This window comes from Tiliqua scincoides, chromosome 4 (assembly GCF_035046505.1).
Source record: "Tiliqua scincoides isolate rTilSci1 chromosome 4, rTilSci1.hap2, whole genome shotgun sequence".
In the NCBI taxonomy this organism is placed as follows: domain Eukaryota; kingdom Metazoa; phylum Chordata; class Lepidosauria; order Squamata; family Scincidae; genus Tiliqua; species Tiliqua scincoides.
This window is the reverse complement of record NC_089824.1, coordinates 26947084-26965802: the sequence shown is the minus strand read 5'-3', so window position 1 is coordinate 26965802 and position 18719 is coordinate 26947084. Positions and strand designations below refer to the sequence as shown.

Sequence of the window (18719 nt, the reverse complement as noted above, 5' to 3'; positions counted from 1 at the left end):
GGCGGCTGAAGAATTCCTCTGACTGGTTTCCTCGTTTTTATTAAATACAGCTTGTCCTGATGAGCATACAGCCCATGACTGACAAGTGTTTGATAATCGTCATAGTGCTGGCCTGCCAGGAAATTGAATTAGTCATCGCGCATTTGAAATGTACCCAGCATTTAATTTCTTTTCTGCTATTATCCTCAATAAGGATTCCGAGGCAGAAAGGCAGTCATTTAGCTGTGAAACTGTAGTAAACCCAAGGCTCACGTGGCTGCATTGCTTAGGCACAGCTATAATCCTTAATACCCTTCTATAACAGGCAAAACATGAGCCCAAATACACATGTTGGTATTTCCTCAGTGTATTAAATATTGATAAAATGTAAAGCTGAATTTAGAAGGTTGCATTGCCTTTTCAGATCACGTCGAGGGCATAAGCGCTGTATATTTGCTCCAGTAGAAAGTGTATGGAATAATAAAACTAGATAACGTCCACTGCCTTTACCCTCAAGGTCTCAGACAGTGTCCTCCAGAGCTCTTGAGGGACAAAATTCAGATAGACTCTCCTCTAGTTAGGGATCACCAATCCTCAGAAGAAGGTTTGAATAATGTCCTAATGATATAACAAGGATCTTGTTTCCTCTCTTAATCCTGTCAGGGTGTTTTGGACATTTTTGACATATTGCACAAGCTTCCATTTTGAAACAGCCTCGTGAATGTTTTGCAGGCTAGACTGTTTTGCTAGAAAGTTTTGAGGGCTAGATTCCAATCTCCTGAGTTGCTTCCAGTTACAGCAACTTTACATTAACTTTTTTGCTTAATTATTTCTGTCAGCAAGGGTCCCACAATAAAAGAGATACAGGTTCAGGGACCATTATGCCTTCTAAATAATGCAAATTTACTAAATGTTTATGATTTAATATAGTGATTTTCAAACTATTTTCCAGGTAACCCTTGAGTTCTCTTCAGAAGTTCATTGGGTGATCCTCAATGATCCTCAGTGAGGTTAGAAATAGTGGGAAAGCATAACTGAGAAATGGCTTTTTTGCCCCTACTGATAGTCCCCTGCAATGTACAGTCATGGGGCAGTATTGAATATAGGATGTGCACACACAGAGGCAGAATTTAGTGTGCACCTAGAAAAAGCTATCCAGAATCTTTTGTGATCAGTGGGGATTATTTGACAGAGAAACCAAGGGCCTAGTCAGATATGTCTCAATCATGCAACTAGGACAGACTGTGTGTGTGATTTTAGGAATAAATAGCAAGTGGGGAACTCCTGAAACAAGGCACAAGGAGGGAGAGGATTTTAGTGGTTTTGAGTCCAATTGTGTATGTGTACATTTGCTCGTATGCACAGAGAGAGAGAGAGAGAGAGAGAGAGAGAGAGAGAGAGTACTTTTAAAAAATGGGGCAGAAGAAGAGCTTCCACTGAAATGGAAGTTCTTCCATTTAAAAACAGCACACTGGAGTGTGTATGATCAGGCTCAAAACTTCTAAAGCCCCCACTCCCCACTGTGATTTTGTCCTGTTTCTTGACCCTTCTACTTGCTATTCACTCATATACCAAAGCCTCCCCTCTGGCCTAGTTACACCATTAAGCACACTTCTGACTAGGCCCTAAGGTGAAAAGAACTCCCTGACGTACACAGCTTGAAAGTCACAGCTCTAATTATATGAGAAACCTGGAAGCTTAGCAATCAGTAATATTTCTGGAGTGTTCACACCTCCTCAAATGAAGGATGAATCCATCTCACTTCAGAAGTGCACTTGGCAAACTGAGTTATCTTCCCAAATATCAGAAAATAGCTTTATTTTTTTTTCTGAGCCCAATTCTAAATTCAAACCTTGTTATGTTCCTGAGCACATACTTGGAAGTGTATCAGGGTCTGAAGGTTTTACCCTGCAAGACCCTGTAGCCTGCCCAGCTGCTTACCCTAATCAAGCCTTGTTCCTGAATGCTGGTTTTCTGTGTGCAAGGATAGAGCTGGCAATCTCATCTCTGAGCCTCCATAAAATAGTCCAGTTTGTTAGTCTTAACACTTGCTTAAATTCATTTTTCCCCCAGTCCAGCTGAACCTTTAACTTATCTTTATGTAACACTCTGAAATTCGTGAGTATACTTTATGATAGCAATTTCTAATCCCATGACAGATTAGGCTACTTTCTGATTCAAAGATCCCTGCTGTTGTAATGCAAGTCCTTTCACAGGAACAAAAAGTAATTCTCTATCAGATATTCTCACATAGAGATGGTTGCCAGGGAACATCACACTGTATTAGCAGGATAGTCTTTCACTGCTATGGAAAAGGCATTGCTTTCTGTAAAATCAGTTTTTCAATTCACTTATAAACTAGCTCATAATCCGCTTCCAGCCATAGGTACATTTTCTAAATCCAGCGTTTGATGAGCCCAGGTTGACCCATTTGCAGTCATGCCAACAGACAAGGTTTTTTAATTGTTAACATCTTCTTTAGCTCCTTTGTCAACTATTTAAAAACTTGTCTAGGTAGATCTGTGATATCAAAATATATACACAGTGTCATTTTTCCGGTCACCTCACACTGAATCTGTGAGTGCCTCCTAGTTGAGTGAAATATTCACTGTGTGAACCAAGGCATAGTGGTTCACAAATCCCCTGGGGGCTGGGGATAAGAATAGGGCCTCCGTTTGTCTGTATTTGTCGTAAGAGGCGACTAAACAGCCACCGGGTAGATGGGACTCGTTAGCCTGGGAAGGCAGCTTATCTGAGAGAAGGAAAACTCTGATCCCAAACCTCCACTGCCTTGTGGCTACATCCAGTTATGGAAAAGGCTTCAGGAGTCAACCTCGATGCAAAATCCGGAGCCGGAGTCCCTGAGGCAGTTCATGGCTGAACACAGTCACGTTCTGGCAACTCCTGCAATGCCACTGGAACCAACCGTATTGGCCTCTGCCTTTCCATTGGACCATTTCAGCGACGTGGAGAGGAGAGATTTGCTGCATGGGAAACAGTCTATCCTCCATATCTACTTTACCCAGGCTTCACGCACTGGAGAGGACACTCTGTTCCAGAACCACCATTCAGAGCACAATACCATTGTCTTCCGAGACTGAAGGATGCCAACAGAACCAAGGCATTATTTACTGCACTGATTCTCTCTCAACGTGACTTGCATGGTAAATTAGAATTGATATACAATAAACCAGTGTTTCTCAAACTGTGGCTCAGGACCCACTAGGTGGGTTGTGAGCCAATTTCAGGTGGGTCCCCATTCATTTCAGTATTTTATTTTTAATATATTAGACTTGATGATACTATGGTATGTGACTGCATTTGGGGAAATGTTACAGACCTGTATTTTTAATAAGCTACTATGTATATTCTTTTAACACTGATAGTCAATGGAACTTACTCCTGGGTAAGTATGGGAAGAATTGCAGCCTAGGATTGTTAACAATTTTCCTGCTTAATGATGACACTTCCAGTCATGACATCACTTCCAGCGGGTCCTGACAGATTCTCATTCTAAAAAGTGGGTCCTGGTGCTAAATGTGTGAGAACCACTGCAATAAACCATATACAACAATCAACATTATGGTAAACATTATGATTAAAAATGCACATTATGGTAAAAAACAATACCACACAGAATCCGTCAGCAGACAACACTGGCACTGGTTTGTCTAAGCTGTCAGTGTTTTACTGCTTCAAGAAAAGGGAGTAGTGACTGATAGCCCCATCCTGAGCTGCCCAGAGCAGGGAGTTGCTATGTTGCCAAAAATGGCTGCCACAGCACCCTAAGCACGCCAGGCAGTCTGCAGTGGCTCCTTGGGGGAAGTGGACATTCATCTGCTTTGCAGGCTCAGCGTCAGAGCTGGCCCAGCACGGGTTCATGGTAAGGCTTGTAAATGTGCCTTACAGCACATTTGTGAGAGTGCACACCAGCCGTGAGCCAGCACGTGAGGCACAGCATTGGGCCCTAAGCCAGGTGGGCCTCCCTCAGGACTTGGAGGGTGAGCAACATGGCCTCCCTCAGGACTTGGAGGGTATTCCATAATGGCAGGGGCATGATGAAAAGCCCAGTCTCTTGTACCCATCCACCTCACTACTGAACATTGGTAAGTACAGAGCAGGGCTTTTACCAGGCCTTAACAAGTTGGAGTGTCCAGTTTTGACATCCATAGAGTTAAGGATCATATTTTCATACTAATAGATAAAATGAACTGAATCTGAAGAAGTAAATAAGATTATACAAATAAATGTTTCTTTTCAATTTATCTACAATATCCCTTTCCACAATATCCTGTCTGTTTCAAGGGGCTAAAGAATTGCTTCTTGATGATTTTAAAAGCAGTAATCAAAACTAATTTTAATTGAGCAATAAATTGTTGGATTTTGGCAAAGGTATATCTATGAAGGAGGCAAAAGACAGCAAGGATGGATTTTTCAATGGAAAAACAGAGGGTTGGGAAGGGATCAAGTTTCCTTCATCTCATTCCTCCATGCAAAATCACAGCCTCTGGAGGCTTCCTTCAATTTTTGTTTTAAACAAAATCAGGTTTTGTTGTTACATGTATTTGCTCCTCAATGGTATCTGATTCAATGATATCAACATTCCATATGATGTCTGTCTGTGGTATTCAAGCAAAGACATCTGACACACTTCTATAGTTATGTGTCAGAAGGATCAGTCCAAGCATTTGATCATCCAAACATGAAAACAGAGTCATATCATCACTTCCCATTGGGACAAAACTGTAATTGTAATGCCGTAATTGGCTATGGAATCATTTGTGCAATCCTGGTTCAGGAATTAATTCTACAGAAGGAGCAAAACCATGGAAACGATGGCCTTTCTGGTTCAGCTTTTTTCATGTAGATATTATTATATTTTTAGGTTGTGCTGGTCAGCGGACATCTGGACAGCTGGGATGTGGGGCAAGGAGCCATGGATGACGGTGGTGGAGCATTCATATCATGGGAAGCATTATCTCTCATTAAGGATCTTGGTAAATATTTACCTTAAAAATGATCTAACGAGTAAAGAATTACAAGGGTTTAACTTCTTAAAAAAGCTTGCAGCTAGTGTAATTATATTGTTATCAAAGTCTTGGCTGTGCACAATGCAATTATTTCTGAGAATTTCCCTCTAATAGTGACTGTTTCTTTAGAAACACTGTAATGCAGTTATTTCATAAACATTACACTCACATCTTTCTGATCTGTGATGTAGCAATAGCCAAAGGTTCTTCTCTGTGTTTTATATGCTTAAATACTGTGACAGCAATACTGTCACAGTTACTGAACTGAAGACACCATCCAAGCGAAATCACCCACATTATGATCCCTAATCTGTGGCTTCAATGTGGGAGTCCATATTGATGTCAGTCATAACTCCCCCTTTGGATTAAGGTTGTTGGCAACCTTCAGTCTCGAAAGACTATGGTATCGCGCTCTGAATGGTGGTTCTGGATTAAGGTACTGGACTATGGTATTAAGGTGTGTACCATTAAGTACCATTAAGGTACTGGACTATGGTATTAAGGTTCTGGATTAAGTTACTGGACTGGATTAAGGTTCTGGACTATGGTATCGCGCTCTGAATGGTGGTTCTGGATTAAGGTAAGAAAGGCAGTATAAACATCTTTTTCAAATAATAAAAAAATGAAATAACTATGTAGGGCAGGACCAACTAGTTCCTGCCCTACATATTTATTTTATTATGATGATTTGAAAAGATGTTTACGCTGCCTTTCTTACCTTAGGGAACTCAGGGTAGTTCACAAAAGAAACAAGAATCATAAAAACATAACACAAACTGTAGAACAACAATAAAATAATAGAATTTACAAACTAATAGGCAAACTATTCTCAGAAAGTGCCAACCAACTAGTATAGCACTCAGTAGCATTACAGGGTTGACCGGCACCTGGGGCAGAGTGGCACGATGACACCATCATGTGACCCCCTACGTCAGTGGCGTAATTAGGGTTTGCGACACCAAGTGCAGGAGGCCAGCGTGTCACCCCAATGATGTACTGCTCCCATGCAGTGGACAGGGCAACACCCTGGGCGGTAGGTGTGGTGATGTACCATTGCCCCACTCCACTGGTTTTTTGGCTATATCATTTCATAGAATAGAGATACCTCGTATTTCAACGTGGTTTGCTTCATTGAATTCCTCATGAAAGTGCACATCGATTGACATGATGGTGTTATTCAAAAACACCAAGATTTTTAAAATTTTAGCCAGTAGTGGTGTCCCTCCCTGCGAGTGTCACTTGGTGTGGCCCACACCCCCGTAGTGATGCTACTGCTCTATATCATTGTGTCATCTTCTGAGTGTTGTGAGGGGTGGTCCTCCCTTGTTGTCCCACCCACACTACACTTCTGACAGCACTTCAACCAGTGGTATGAGTACCAAACGTGGGATTTCATAGTAAAGAAAATGGTTCTTGGCCTTATAGATGTTTCAACATGTCTGTGTGGAACACTGCCCCTACCACAAGGACCTTGCAGCACTCCTCTGCCTTGCGCACCCCACTAGAATTGGAGATAGTTGGGGTGGTGATAAGATGCAGTTGTGCAGAAGTCCACATCTTGCATTTCCAGAGAGAAGCAGGTTGGGGAAGGAGAGTACAAAATTAAGGAGAGACCAGGAAGCAGCAACAGCTCCACATGCTGGAGGTAAAGTGTGACTAGAGCTAGCGAGAGTCTTAGGAGAGGGGGAGTCAAATTAAATATGGATCCCAGGGATGGAGAGCCCAGTCCTATGCTGCCTGGAATGCAGGGCTGTCGCAACACCGAAAATGGCTGCTGCAGCATCCTGAGCGCTAACTGGACAGTGCCGGTGACCCCTCGGGAGAAGGGAACTTTTGTCTCCTTCCCCCCTGTTAAAGGGTGTAGCCTCACAATGGGGCTACTTGATTCTATGGCAATCCTTAGGTCGCCATAGAATCAAGAGCCTCCATGTTGGGTGGCAGACCCAACAAGGAGGTTCAGGATCTGGTAGAGCAGGGCTCCACCAGTTCCGCCTCCCTCCCACACTGCTACCTCACCTGTCATGCCTCCTCTCTGCCCTCTCCTCACCTCCCCCACTCTGGAATGCCTCTTCCCTGCCTCCCCCTACGCCCCCTCCTACCTTTCTGCTGCCCAGTGGTCCATGCAACTGCTGAGCAGTGGAGCACCGGTGATCTACCAGTGCTAGCCCAGCGCCAGATTGGGCCTTCAGTTGTTTATTCAGCTTATGCTTCAAGAAAAACAAAGTTGCGATTTCAGGCTAGTTCATAGCTGATTCTTTCTTCCTGTAAAAAGAGTGAATGCTGGAAAGTTGTTATAGGTCGGTTGAAGGACCCAGTAATTTCTTTCCTTCTTTGGAAATGGGTCATGTCTCAGTTTCTATAAAGATTACTGATGAATACAATCAGCTTTTTTAAATTTAATACATAGCAATATAGATTGAATATAGATTCAATATAGATTGAAAGGACATAATTTTTATATTATTATTATTAATATTTATATAGCACTTTTCAAGAAAATATCACAAAGTAGTTATAAATGATTTCCTGTTCCAATGGGTTTATGATATAAAAAGAGGCAAAAGAAACAGCTGCAAGCAACCAATGGAAAAGATACTATGCTGGGGTGAATCAGGACAATTGAACTTAAACTTAAATACAGTCAGTTCTCTCTACTCACAGATTTGTTATCCACTGATTCATTTATCTGCAGGGAGCAGGACTACCACCTACCTGCCAAGGTGTTCTCAGTGATCTGCAACATCGTAAAGGTCTCCGCTACATTCAGAATGCCACAGAAACCTTCAGAATGCAGTAGAGACTCTCAGAATGCAGCAAAGACCTTCAAAATGGTGCTGATGAACTGCTGGGTAGCTTTAAAATGGCCGTGGGAAGCTTCTGAAGGTCCGCACCACTCTGAAAGTGATCCACGCTATTTGCTAGTGCCATTTTGAAGGTCTCTGCTACGTTCTGAGGATCGGTGTCCACTGACAACCTGAGAGTCTCTGCACACATCCTATATTATGATATATTATTTAAGATTTTAAAAAAGGAAAAAGAAAATAGGATAACACTGACAAAAAAGCATGATTAAATGAAAGGCGTGACTAGCTTTTCACATAGCAATAATTAGGATACAAATCTTATTTTTTTCCAGCAATTACCCTTACATAAAAGTAAACAGTTGATGTTATTAAATATATACATAAACTTTCACAAAATGTACTCCTACTTCCATTAACAATAGTTTTGGCAAGCTTTAACAGCACTCTCAGACTTAGTAATAGCTGCACAGATGAATGCTTTCTCTATGCTCCTTTACTGTTTAATGGATCACAAGGAGAAAGCAAAACAACTTGATCTTGGCACTGATTGGATAGCTTTCTGCTCAGGTGCTGCATGACTGATTTGTTATTTTAATAACCTATCCTAATGACCTTAAGCATTTTAATAAAAGTCACTTTTGTTACTGGTCATTTAAGCCAATAAAATTGTTTTTTCCCCCTTTTGCTTAAAACAAAACTTTAAAGATGCATTGTCAGATGTTCAGTACATAAACTCCATTCTTGAGCGTGCCTTAGGGCCCAATCCTATCCAAATTTAGAGTGCCGGTGCAGCCATGATAACAGGGTGTGTGCTGCATCCTGTGATGGGATGGATGGATCCTTTACTTTGGGGCTGCATTCGCAATGGAAAGTTGGATAGGATTGGGCCCGGGCAGCCCAATCCTGAGCTGCCCAGAGCTGCGGGACCCGGTGGCTTCACAAAGGGCTCCCGCCGGATCCAGAGCCTCCCGCGCTAACGCAGGAGGCTCCTCGGGAGAAGGGGACGTTCATCCCCTTCCCCCAGATAAGGGAAGCAGCCCCGCAATGGGGCTTCTCACTTTAGTGGCGACTGTTTGGTCGCCGCTGAAGTGAAGGTGCTCGAGCAGGGCACGCAGCCCTGCCCAAGCGCCCTGAATCCTGTGGAGCTCGGCTCCGCGGATCCACCTCTCCCCCGCCCCGACACACCTCCCTCACGCCCCCAGCCACACCTTCCCCCTCCCCGGAATGCCTCTCCCACACCCCTGGACAAGCCCCCCCATTTCCAATTCTGCAGCCCGGTGGTCACAGACACCACCGAGCCACGGAATGCGGGTGCCCGCTGCATGCTGGCTCAGCACCGGCCAGAGTTGAGCCAACTCCGGCAGGAGGCCAGCAGTAAGCCCCACAAACGTGCCTTACCGCACATTTGTGACTGCGGTCCGCGCAGTGGAGGTGCAGTGCAGACCACAGGATTGGGCTCTTAATCAATTAGTTCTAGTACCATTAAAGGCTATCTGGCTGAGATGATTGTCATTCCAGCCAGTGGATGAGGAGTTATATCAGAAAGGGGCACAGCAAGTAGCCTAATTTCAGAAGGATCAAGATTCACAGAGACTTCAATTTGCTTTCCTTTGGATACAAAAGCTGTATGGAAAGCATGAAGGACTCTAGTTTGCCTTCTGTAGTCAAGCCAGCCTACGTTTCTTTTTCCTTTGCTTTCATTCCAGCTACATTCCTGTGCTGCTTGAGTCCAGGTCCGTGTTCCTTTGACCATTTCCCTTTGAGGTGTCAGCAGGATATCACAGAGGTGGTCAGAAAAAGAATCCTTTGAGTTTGGCATGTGATTGCTGCCTGTGGAAGGCCCATAATTAGTGAGGTGGGCCTTGCCTAAAGGAGGATAGCATTGTACATTTTTGGCAAAGTCTTCTAGAGGGCAAAGCCCATCCTGGAGGGTCCTACAAACACTTACTGCCTGCTCTGCTAGGGCGCCATATGTTTGTTTGGTTGATGTCGTTTATTTTGAAACCTTGGCTTCTTTTCTAAGCCCAAGCTGGCCATTGGCATGGCTGCTTTTTCACCCAAGTGGACACCTGTGTAGTGAGTTCTTTGGAAATAGCCAAGGCCATGCTGAATGCTGTCTGTGCAACAGTTGGCCTAGGTTTTTCCTTTTAATTCTTATTCAAGCCACATTCCTCCCATTGCTTACAGTCAGATGGGTGTTCCCTTTACCACCCTTACTTTCAGAATCACAGGGGAGGTCAGAGGAGACTAGGCTTTGAATCTAGGCTGGAGTTCCAAGTCGTTAATTACAGAGTTAGGATCTTTACTTCAAGGGTGACAGTTAAAGAGATTAATAGCTGGACAGCTAGTATGTGTCTTTAGCGGTCCATTTCTTGGCAACAAAATCAATGGAAGTTTTCCAAACACATCATGGTATATGTTTAGTTCAACATACACAAAATAGCTATAGGAGGATTATGACTGCAGTTAGGGATGCATTCTCTCTTTGCCCACACCATCAGTTTCTTTCACTTGTCTACAGATTGAATGTTCTGACCTTTGCTGAACAGTGGTTGATTGGGAATTCTTCTTGGCCTCAAGATTCCTCAGTCCCCAGCCAAGTTTTGGAGCAGAATATAATTCTGTTCAATTTAAGCCAGTTTTTGCACAGCTGCCTACTTCAGCTCACTTACAGCAGCAAGCTGCAGGATTAGGTCTAAGAATCAAGAGAGATGAAGTGATTTCTTTTGGAGTAGCAGGAAAGTATTTCATAATATAGGAATACAGTGTTTGCAAACCTCTATAATTTCTCCTACAGGGGAAAAAGTGACTGGGGTGATTTTGAGCTGGAAAATTAGCTGAAAGCATCCCTTCCTCCTCTACCACTGTCCCTTTACTCACATTCTCAGCATCTCAAAGCTGGTTTTGTTTGTTAAGAAAGTCAGGAGAAAGATGGACACAAGCTGTGGATTGCATTTCATTTGGCCCCATGATTAGACAGATTGCATTTGGACTTACAGTATCTGATGAAAGTGTTGTCTCCGGCAGTGGTACTGCAGAGACCTGGTTACACTGGCAATAGCATACTCTGCAGAACGAACAAGGCCAGAAAGCACAGTTTTCCTCTTGAAAACAAAGCAAACCCAGAAGCACCCATACAGACTACCAAATATATTCCTGCTGTCGTTTCTATGGCAACTTATTGAAAGGAAAGATGGCTCCTATGACTGTACAGGTGTCTATTCAAAGTATTGTTCTTTTTTTTCCTCATCCAATTGGTATAGGTCCACTATCTTGTGAGGGAATTCATGCAATTAAACATGATGCAGTTTTAGAAACTGGCTCCCTGCAGTGTCTTAAGAAAGCAATGTCTGTACTATTAGTATACATTTTAATAACTGATTAAAATTGAAGGGATTATAAAGGGGGGCCATAGTAAACACTTGCACATCTAATTTGCTAGCAAACACATAGCATAAGTGAAGGTTCTGTTAAAGTAAACTAAAAATAGATTGTGATTGTGAAGTGCTTTCTTTGGGGTAGTATTTAGAACTTTACAACAATGTAAATATCTAGTACAGTGTTTCTCAAACTGTGGGTTGGGACCCACTAGGTGTGTCACAAGCCCATTTCAGGTGGGTCCCCATTCATTTCAATATTTTATTCTTAATATATTAGACTTGATGTTACCATGGCTTGTGACTGCATTGGAGAATGTTACAGGCCTGTATATTTAACAAGCTACTATGTACATTCTTTTAACAATGATAGTAAATGGGGCTTACTCCTGGGTAAGTGTGGGTAGGAGTGCAGCCTAGGATTTTTAAAACTTTCCGTGCTTGGTGATGTCACTTCCAGTCATGACATCACTTCCAGTGGGTCCTGACAGATGCTCATACTAAAAAGTGGGTCCTGGTGCTAAATGTGTGAGAACCACTGATCTAGTAGATTCTCTTTAAATCACATTTGAAATGCAAAGTGAAACTATGGGAAACTCTTCCCAGACAGGCAGAATCTTTGACTAGAATGTCTTGAAATTGTAATTACCTGTTACCCCAAATCAGGCCAGAATAAGTTATCACCCAGAAAGTCAAACACAGTTGTTGTTTCTGTATTTAGCACATTTGTATCTCACCTTGCAGTTTCAGAATCCTTAGCACAGTTGACAAAACAATTAAAACACTCTGTGCGAGAATCAACACAAAATAACTAAAGAGGCTAAAATGACAGCAGTAGTAATGCATATTCACCATCATTGTTAAAGTTCTGGGTAAAAAAAAAAAAGTTATTTGGTGCCAGAGTGATACAAGACTCAGTGTCAAGTGAATCATCGGGGGGTGGGGAGCATTCTACAAATCGGGGGCACTACCATTAAAAATGCCCTTTCCCTGATTTCAGTTCATCTGACCTCAGAAGTCAGAGAGAAAGGCCTCAGGGTAAGTTCTTAGCATTAAAGCCAATCTGTGTAGATGTAAGTGGTCCATGTATTGTGGCTTCCCAGTTGCAACCTAACACCTCTGTTTTTGCAAACCCAGGTATATTAATATCTATGTACATATATATTCTTTTTCCATGGTTGTCACATCTAGATAAGAAACCAACATTTAATCCTATGTATGTTGTAATGATAATTGCACAGATGTCGGTTTTGCCAAGCGTCTATTCAGTGGGAAGTTATGATCGGATACAGCTTCTCAACAAATGCGCATGTGGCCAAATGGAAGTCATGATACAAGATATTGTGCATGCAGGTTTCTTACAGGACATGATATCGGTATAAGAAATTTTTGCAAATAACAGCAACTCTGAGAAGACTGGAGAAGATTCAGAGACCATTGCCAGCTGTGTATCTCAGGCTGCAATCCTAACCACACTTTCCTGAGAGTAAGCCCTATTGAATAAAATAGGATTCACTTGTGAGTAGACCTGGTTTGGCTTGTGCCCTCAGGCTCATGTCTTAGGATTTTGGATTAAATTTGGAAGGGTGACTTGTTTCTGTGCTCTTTAGAGCGTTTAAAATGGGGCCTCACACTTCTTTCCTATGGGACATACAATTAAGCCCCCATTTTGGCTGTAACAAGAAAATGAAGAAAATAGGAAGTATGAATCACATGTACTTCCTCTTTTCTTGCATGTGCTCACAGATGCTCTATGACTCAGTTTGCAAACATAAACTGCAGCCATTTTCAGTCTGCCTCCCTGCACATGCTTTCATCATCATCATCATCATCATCATCATCATAATAAACAGTATTTATATACTGCTTTTCAACAAAAAGTTCACAAAGTGGTTTACAGAAAAAAATAAATGTAAGTTATCATCATCATCATCATTTTTAAGAATACAGGGGTATAATCTTTTTCAAAAAGAGTAACTCACAAAGTGGTTTACGTAGTAAAACAAATCAATAAATGGTTCCCTGACCCCAAAGGGCTCACAATCTTAAAAAGTTGTGAGACGTAACATTGGATCAGGGCTTATGTTGCTTCACCAGTCTCTCTTCTGTGAGTATTGTCTTCATTTCAGGCTTGAATGTACTCAGTATGTTCAGGACTGGTCCATCCATGAGACCGACTGAAGCTGTTGCCTCAGGCAACAGATGGTGCCCATCTGTGTCCATTTATTGCTCCTTTTTCTCCTTCCACTCACAGGATTGGAAAAGGGAAAGGGGGGCAGAGAGGAAGAGAAGCTGTGGAGGAGAGGGGAGTCTTGAGCTAGAACCTCAGAGAATGGGAGGAGCAGAGCCAGGCACATCATTGGGTATGGGGTGGAGCATACCTCTTCAGGCCTCAAGAGTTCTTGGGCAGGCCCTGAGTACGTTCACAGTAAAGAGTGCCGGGTTCAACTTAGTACCAAAGGAGTTCTAACTCTCCAGAAACCTGTTTAACTGTAAAGAACCTGGGCCAGCACCAGGAACTGACATTGTTCAGCAGCTGCCAAGGGTCTTCAGAAAGGGCCACAGCTGATCCTGGGATCACTTCTGTGCTCATAACCTTTATGTGGTGGTAATGGAGCCACTTTCTTTAGGTCCACACAGGTATGGTTTTGCAAACTGCTTTGAACTATCCAACCTTTTCAGGGTGGGATAGAAATGCTTTCAATAAATAATAAATATGAGAGGGGCCCATGTTTGCTGAGGACCCCTTAAAATCTGGAGTTTCCCTGCATTTTGTTTTTGTTGTATACGTGTAATATTTTTAAGCAAAATATTATATATTTTAGTATGTGCCATGCAGCTGAAGCTAGACAGGTTCTGTGTCATTGGGATGGAGAGAAAATTACACAGGGAGTGTGAACCAAATAGTAAATTGCTGGATTTCACTTGGAAAAGCACAGGAGGAAAATGGCAGTGGCATTGCAGGATTTAGTTCAAAAGCCATATGAATGTTTTGTTGCTGTCAAAATGAGAGTGAAAAGACATGATGTTTTCTGGTCTGGAATGCTGTTGAGTAGAGAATTTTTAAACAGAAAGGAATGCTGCAGAACTATTGTGGCCAGCATCTGAGTCCTGAAGCTGGGCATAACTGCCAGTGACATAACTAGTAGAGTTTAGGGTGGGTCAAGCCAAGGCAGAGGTACTCCAGTAAGGAGCAATGAGAGCAGAGTCTGCTTGTTGCTCAGACCACTGGGCAAATATAAGTCAAAAGCTTTTATGAGTGACAGTGAATACCATCAGACCTTTTCTGACCTATTTGTGCAAAAGGGTTTCCTTTCACTGTGGTAAGTTTTTCTGCGGCTCTCGATCATTTGTCGGAGATGGGCAGTGAAAGCGTAGGTCATTTCTTAAACATCTGATATCCCTTAGGTTGCACATTCAAGATTCACTGAAAGTCATGACTCCAGAGGGCTGGTTAGTGACAAGTAATATGCAAGCGCTAGCAGTACTAGTACTGGTTAGGGATGAGTGAACCTGTCTGGCTTGCCCTGAAAATTAATTGGGCTTTTGTGAGAGTTCCAGTCAAACACAGGATCCCAATTGTTGAGAGGAGGAAGAAGCAGAGTAATAAACAAAAGCTGCCCTTCCTATGATAAAATATATCCCCCTCCACTCAGGCTAGCTGTTATCAATAAAAGATACACAGGAGTGGAGGCTTGGTTAAGGTTTCCAAAGAAATACTCTACTTACAAGTCATAGCTGATTACATGCATTGTCTGACTTGGATCAGAGGCCTTAATACTTTCGGAATCCTAGAAGCTGTCCCCTTTGTGTGCAAGTGTGGTGAGGATGGCCTGAGGCAGGAAGGCCTGACAGAGGACATCTGGGATGGTTTGAAGAAATGGAGGGAATGAGAGGAGGAGGAGGGAAATAGTTAAGGGCCACACCTCCTTCAAGAATCACAGAGAGGGCAGGTAGATGGTTTCAGGTGACTGGACAGTTCATTGCCCTCCCCAGAGTCCTGCAAACAGAGTTGCATACAAATTCCAACACCAATCAGATCATCCCCCATGCTCTCTATTTACACTAGAAAAATCAAGTCTACAAGTACCAGTCACCCAACAAACATTTTGTCTTACTTGGACCTGTCTTTAGTTATCCCTTTTTCTCACACAAACTTCAGTGACTCATGACACTCACGACTGCAATCCTTCCAGTTCTTCCCCTGCTCAGATCTTAATGGAAACTGGAGAAGATCATGACGGCCTCTCTGTCTCTTGCGCATTTGCTGGAGACTTAGGATGCATTTCTTATTTCCTCACATAGCTTAACTGTTATCTCAGCACAGAGCGCACAGAGCAAATGCGCCTCTAATCTTTGTCTAGTCTTGTATCTCTTACACCGTATTTCAGCTTTAATTGGCCTATTACTTCACTAAAGGGAAACTGTCCAACACTGAACTTCTGGCACTTTCCTCTTAACTTCTCTCCTCTCTGTTTATTTACTGTGTTCTCTATCAGATTCATCTTTGGAATCCGGTTCTATTTCCTATCACCCAAACCTTCAGCCTTTTGAGCTCCCTCCATCTTCACGTTAGTTAAAACCATCCCACCTTCCTGTAATATTAAAATCTTCACCTCTTATTTTGTTCTGGCTCCTGAAAGTCAGAGGGAATCTCATGCTAAACTGTTCCTTTTGCAATCTGCCATGAATTTATTAAGTTTCTCTTTGAAAGCCATCTCTAGCCCTCACCAAAGTTTATGGCAGCAAATCAGGGATGGCATAATTCCTTAAAGCTGGGATGCTGGAATTTATGAATGCCACTGCTTGCATTAGGGTGCCCCAGATTCAAGGGAGACACAGCTTTCTCCTTGATCAGAACCTTCCTCAGATTGGGGCCCACAAACCACTTTGTGGCCCCCTCCCCATCTCCAAGCCAACAAAAGCCCTAGGAAAAGGAGAGGGAGCCAGTGGCAGATAGCTCCCTGAGTACAAGGAAGGCATCAATAGACTTCAGTTAAGACATAGCTGACATATATGGCAGAATGCCTTCTTCAGGGAGAAATCTGGAATGTTCTCTTCAGGGAGAATGTACTTTTAGTCCCAGGTGAAGAATTCTATACTCATTCAGGCTCTTTACCCATAAATGATGATCTTATCTGGCTTATTTTCTGCTAATTCATTGTTTAATTGTTGTACTGTTATTATTATTATTATTATTATTATTATTATTATTGAAGAAGGTGAGTTGTGAAGAGGAAGGTGAACTATGTCTTATATGATATGTGTAGCTGGATCCTTTATGTATATTTTTAGACAATAATGTTGGATAAACATGCTAGGGCAGAGGGGAACCTGCCACAGGTCCTAAGCCAAGGGGGGGCACATGACTGCCTCAGCCTCTGCCCTAGTTATGGAGGAGGCGCTGACCTCCATTCCTTCATTCCAATGGAACTTCATACCTCCATTCCTTCGCCTGAGGAGGCTCCCCTTGTAGAAAACTTTTATAAAACCTCCTTTATAAATTTAAAAAAACCAACATTTTTGTTTATCTCGAATGGAACCAACATCTTGAATGGAATGTTTCCTGCCTAGGTGAAATAAGACATTAAACTGGAATACCATCGCATTAAAAATTGTTGATGTAGACTATTGTGGGAAAGCACATATAATAGCATTTCCAATTTATTAATAGAACACGGTGCTGAGCCCTGCATGGGATTGTATCTTAGTCATGCGTTTGACACATGAGTCTAAGGCTACTGTAACAAAATATGTGGCTAAATATGTAACCACCGTGTTTGTTTTTTGCATCCAAGTTATAGATAGTCTTGTTGTATTGTCACTGGGTGCTGTTTAAAAGGTGTTGAGTAAGTTTCCACTTGGACTGTTAAATACCAGTGGCATTCAAGGAATCTCTTATGCCTTGTGAAATCAGATCACCTCCTTCCCCCTCCTGGAATGGAAAGCTGGGAGATGCTGCCAAAAATGAATAAGCAGCCATAATGAAACATGTCATAGACATCCTGCTTGTATTATATTTCAGCTTCACAAATGAGCTTAAAACAAATAATGCTGAGACTACATGGCAGTAATGAAAGAAAGTAATATTTTCAAGAAAGCTAAAGTAATTCATTTTGCTAAACCTCTCAATCCAATATCAGTGTAGCAGTTACTTACATGTCATATGTAACTTACACCTCTATTTAAAATCCAAACCAGCTAAAGGAAAAGTGACATGGCCTTTGAAAAAGTTTATTCATCCATTGCATGCTCATTTTAGCTTGTAAGTCTGAAGCTGGAAATATTCAAGCAGCTTTAAAAAGGTGGGGTGTACTTTCTATTTTGCATGAAATGAGATTCATATGTGTGTTCCTCCCTTCAAATATATTTTCTCAAAAGGAGACATCACAGGTCACCCTCTGACATTTTCAAATGACACATGACCAGCCCTCAATTCCATGGACTATAGTGGTCAGAAAGGTTTTGGGTACAATGCTATTAGTTTTAAGATGCCAGCATTCTGCAGGATCATGGGCAACCTTCAAGCAAGACCTCTTTCAGGTGAGTCACACACACACACCCAGGGCAAGTGGCATCCTTGCTTGCTGTGCAACAGGATTCTGTAGGACTACTCAATACAGGTTTAGCTCAGCAGGGTATCAACTGCTGTAGACTTACATGTACAGGTTGAGCCTCATTATTCGAGAAGGTTCCATTCCAAGAACTCATGTGGATGGCAAAAAACGAACTATAGCAAATCAATTTAAAAAACAATGTCTCTTTGCTCTGGTGATTTAAAACAGCCTTGCTGACCTTTTGACACAGAGGTAATCCGTCTGTCTCCAGGCACTTAGGCTTCACTAGGAGGAAGATCCCTTCCTTCACCAGGAGCCCCAGCAAGGGGAAAAGAATGGAAAAGGTGATAATCACTGCCATTATCCTTTTTTCACATGCTCAGTGGGAAGGGAAGAGTGAAGCCTGCAGAGAGAATGATTGATGGATTGTCAACCAGCTGCCCTCTCTGGCATTATTAAATGATTGTTTTCCTTTAATTTAAAGGACCCTTCTCATCAACTTTGAGATAGAAAAATCTGTGGATACTTAGCTTATACCTGTAATCACTTGTATGACTGTCTCTTTGCAACAGTAAAAAACAGTTTTTTAAACTGAGATTTTAAACGGGTGCATTTTTCCCCTTCTTCAGGGATCAGCACATTTCTTCTCATTTGCAGGGATCACTCGTGTTGAGTCAAACCTGTGTATAAAAAATCTGTGTATAACAAGGCTGGACCTGTATTTACTTTCAGAAAAACAACATGTTTTTACTCTCCATTTTAGTCACCAGGTCTGGCTAGCAGTGGAGGTGCAAACCATTATTGGCTTGTACTCTGCCCCTACTAATCACCACCCCCACTTTTGGGCCTTCTCCCTCATTAGACTCGGAGGATATACCCATTTATGTGTCAGCAAATCCTAACACTACACTGAGTTAATGGATTATTGTCTCTAGATTAGTGATGGTGTAAAGAAACCCATCACTAACAAAT

General features: G+C 42.3%; 1 protein-coding gene across 2 annotated transcripts in view; it reads left to right on the top strand.

Annotated features, from left to right (window-relative positions):
* The window catches only part of CPQ (carboxypeptidase Q), a 177929-nt gene that overhangs the window by 97496 nt on the left and 61714 nt on the right, over nucleotides 1-18719 (top strand). For both annotated transcript variants that reach the window (XM_066626491.1, XM_066626490.1), the window contains exon 5: nucleotides 4865-4976. In XM_066626491.1, coding sequence (XP_066482588.1) covers nucleotides 4865-4976 — 112 coding nt within the window. The remainder of the gene's footprint in view (nucleotides 1-4864; nucleotides 4977-18719) is intronic.